This window comes from Cyphomyrmex costatus, unplaced genomic scaffold (genome assembly GCF_001594065.2).
Source record: "Cyphomyrmex costatus isolate MS0001 unplaced genomic scaffold, Ccosl1.0 scaffold2647, whole genome shotgun sequence".
Classification (NCBI taxonomy): Eukaryota; Metazoa; Arthropoda; class Insecta; order Hymenoptera; family Formicidae; genus Cyphomyrmex; species Cyphomyrmex costatus.
Genome location: NW_017276744.1, coordinates 15,569 through 19,607, shown reverse-complemented (window position 1 = coordinate 19,607; position 4,039 = coordinate 15,569). Strand labels below are relative to the sequence as shown.

General features: G+C 44.0%; 1 protein-coding gene across 1 annotated transcript; it reads right to left on the bottom strand.

The window, feature by feature from the left end:
• Positions 1–1,743: 1,743 nt before the first annotated feature.
• LOC108774583 (uncharacterized) lies at positions 1,744–2,220 on the bottom strand. Its single transcript, XM_018540721.1, has one exon. It carries the CDS (start codon positions 2,218–2,220, stop codon positions 1,744–1,746), a length of 477 nt encoding a protein of 158 aa, XP_018396223.1.
• Between the last annotated feature and the right edge of the window lie 1,819 nt (positions 2,221–4,039).

Here is a 4,039-nt window from a genome sequence, read left to right as displayed (position 1 = left end):
TTTGGAAGGCAGCTTTTAAAGCGAACAAGTTTCATTAGCCACCTTTTTTTTGTTCTCGAGTTATTTCAATGTCTTCTGATAAATTTGGATTTTTATCGATTACAGCGCCACCTGTGAACCAAAATGTTAAAGTTCGTAGGTCAACTTGGCGTACTTTTTCCTGGAGAATCCAAATCTGCAATAAAAAATTGGGGTTCCTATTTAAGTTTCTTATGTCCCCCACCCCCACCCCGCCCCCGGGGGGCGGTAGGGGCCGAGTTTGGTATCATTGGATTCCCCCCTTCGTGTCGAGCTACTTTCGTTGCACTTCTTTTTTTATCTTATGTATAGTTCTCGAGATATTTCAATGTCTTCAGATAAATTGGCCACCCTGTATACGTACATCTGCTGCGCGCACGAGGTGGATGGCGGAGCGCGGCGTTGCCGCATCTCAGCAGCACCTTTCCTTCCATGTGGCGACTTATTTCGAAGTGCTGTCGGATACACCACTTCAAACTTCGATAACTCAACAACGGCACGGCTAAGGATCCCCATTTTTTTTTATGTTATTTCTAGCATCGTCCTGCATCACATACTAATTTTTTAGAACAATCGTATAGATATCACAGTCGCTATGAATTGAAATGTAACTTGAGCGCACGCTTGGGCTATACCTTACATGTTAAAAGCTGCAACTTTGAAAATTAATAACTCGAATTCGGTACCGCTAAATTTTCTGAATTTTGGAGGACACATCGATAATGATATTAATAGCATGTAGTTAAAATTTGAAGCATTTTGTATAGAAATCGATTAGCCGGTGAACGTCCTTAAACTGCCGTCGTTGTTTAGGAGGCTCCCCCACCCCACGCGCTTGCGCCGTGCGCCTTCAAGTGTATGAGTTCGTGAGTCTTGTTTGTTTCTTGTGTCGTTGTCGTTGTCGTCCATTACTCCATTGTCGCCACGCCAAGTTCCGAAAAACCTCTCGATCGCGACGGACGCTTTGGATCGGGTGCTTTACACCAATATATTTTTGAAAGTATCGCCGACTTTTACTGTACTTTGCATTATCTGGCCGTATTGCCTCCGTTTGAGAGGCAGCTATCAAGTCAAGAAGAAGAAGTCCATTGTCGTCCATTGTCACTCATTGTCGTCCATTGTCACCCATTGTCGCCCATTGTCGCCGTGTGGCATTCTGGCAAAGTTTACCTCGTCAAAGAGGGCCATTAATCAAGCCGTCTTCTTCTTACTTTTATTGGCCAGGCAACCAACTGATTGTAACTAGGCCATTGATGTTCTACGGGAATAGTCCTTGGCGGTTGCCAGGCATGGCATCGATATAATTGGGGGGGGAGAGATAGTGGGGGGGCCGCACCTATGACCGTCCGCCTGCTGCCCCTCTATAGCGAGCAGCGCGCCAAAGGACAGGGAGGAGGGGAAAATTTAAAAGAATAACTCGTTGGCTTTCATAAAAGCCAGGAGTAGGCGACAGATTTTGGGGGAGGGGGGATTAAGGGCAGGGAGAAGGTTTTGAGGGGAGTCTGGAAATTTATTAGCGATAAAATTTCTTATTGGAGTAGAATTGTTACTATATTTGTCGCAATGGAATATAAGGTGATTTATGGATTGACGAGGGTCTCCACACTCGCAGACCGGAGATTCCGTCATATTAACTCTATAGAGGCTTTCGTTAACGTTTATGTGGTTAGATCTTATTCTGTTGACATGAATAATTTTTTCTCTTGAAATATGGAAATTATGAAACTAAGTATGCTTGGATTGTGAATAAAAATTCTCATAGTATAACGTGCCCTTGATGGCTGAGACCACTTTCATTGATTCAACAGATTGTCTCTTGGCTTGGGCTGTTGATTCAGCCAACATGTCCTCATATGGCACCCTGAAGGGGGGCTTGAATCCATTAATCGCAGCATCCTTGGCGGCAAGATCCGCAGCTTCATTACCAGGAATTCCGACGTGAGCCGGCACCCAAAACAGTGTGACTGACTTGCCCTGCTTTTGAATTTCATAAAACGCTTTTTTAATATAATAAATAATGTAGTTGCAATGGATTCCCTGAGGGTTGCAAAGCGCCTCCAATGCACTTTTAGAGTCTGAGAATATAACGCTTCTGAAGATATCGAGATCCATAATCGTCTGGACAGCCTGGTAGATAGCCCAAAGCTCGGCAGAAAAGATGGACGTGTTGGCCGGAAGTTTGTGTCTGATATCACCATTCATTTCAGGAGAAACGACAGCGGCTCCTGCACAGCCTTCATCCTTAGAACCATCAGTATAGAAAGAAGTGGCATTTTGTCTAAACTGAAAGATGCATGGAAAAAGAAGGCCTTCATAAAAAGTTTGTTGTCCTTATCTTTACAATCCCTCATATCATTGACGTAGTTCAGCTCCAGAGAGAAAATCTCATAATAGTACCAAAAGACCGGAGGGAAGGTGGATCGAAAAACAGAGCGTTTCTCAGCACGAGTGGTCACATATTGTTTGAAAAGTCTGGATCCTTTAATAGCATCAATTTTCCTCTTTTTCCTTGTGGCGACGATCTCCATTTCCTCCAAAGTTCGATAAACTGGGCTAAATTTACTAACCATAGCTTTGTAAATAAACTTAGAGGCAATCAAGTTAAGTCTAATACTAAAAGATTGTTCTTTGGCTTCGGCTAACATGACATTTATGGGCGTGGATATGCGATATCCCATAGCTTTCCTGATGATTCGGTACTGAAGTCGTTGTAATTTAACGGAGTCCGCAGAAGAGGGACTCCAAACGAAAAATTGACATCCGTATTCGACTGCGCTGCGAAAGGTGGATCTATAAAGGAGGAGAAGGAGGCCGGGATGGGAGCCCCAGATAATGCCGGACAAAGAGCTGATTACATTGGATATCTTTCTGCCCTTTTCAATGAGATACTTTAAATGATCCTTACCCTTGAGATTCCGATTAAGAATGACACCCAAGAACCGATGTGCTTGAACTCCAGGAATGACCCTACCATCAATGAAATTCGCCGAAATCCTGGGACTCTCACCCTGCGAGAAAGCTATCCACTTGGATTTTTGAGGTGACACCTCGAGGTTTCTGAATCTAAGATACTTAAAAATGTTATTAAGTGATTCCTGAATAGATTCCATGGCGACAGCAGGATCGCGATGCGAGGAGTAAAGAACAACATCATCAGCATATTGAAGAAAATGCGTTTCCGGATGTAATTGTTGATCAATGTCCTTGAGATAAATATCAAAAAGCAAAGGGCTCAAGGTGGATCCTTGGGGAGTGCCTTTATATGCGCAAAAGGGTCCCTGAATCTCTCCGTCAACCACAAAGGATAGAGATCGACGACTAATTAGATTTTCGACAAATTTTCTAAATAACGCGGGCACACCAATGTCAGCCAGGTCAAGTAAGAGAAGATACGGGTCCACGTTGTCAAATGCCCCTGCTATGTCCAAGAACACAGCGATGGTAGAGGAGCGCTCTAAGAAGCCGGTTTTAATAACTGTAGTCAGAACAGCAAGATTGTCATCGCAGGATCTGAATGGTCTAAAACCCGCTTGAGACTGAGGGAGAATAGGCCGAGATTCAATGAACCAGACCAGTCTCCAAAATAAGATCCTTTCCATGAGATTACAGACACATGACATCAATGAAATAGGTCTAACCTCTTTGCTGCCAGCTTTAGGAATTAAGACAACGAGAGAGTCTTTCCATGAGTCGGGAAAAATGCCTTGTGAGAAAATTTCATTAAATAAAGAAAGAAGGCGTACCTGATGATCCGCGGGCAAGGAGTCCAGCATATCATAACTAACCTGATCCAACCCGGGGGCTGATTTCTTACGAGCCGTGGCAATTGCATAATGCATCTCGTCAAGAGAGACTGGATCGTCCAACCACGCGCAGATGTTGGGATTACGTGTGTCTTCTGCCTTCATGTCAGAGAGCAAAACAGATCTATCGATGTAGGCAAAGGGCGGACAAAGTTTGGAGATAGCTTCAAAGGATGCTTCAACAACTTCACTAGGGGCGCCTGACGGCTTGGAAGTTT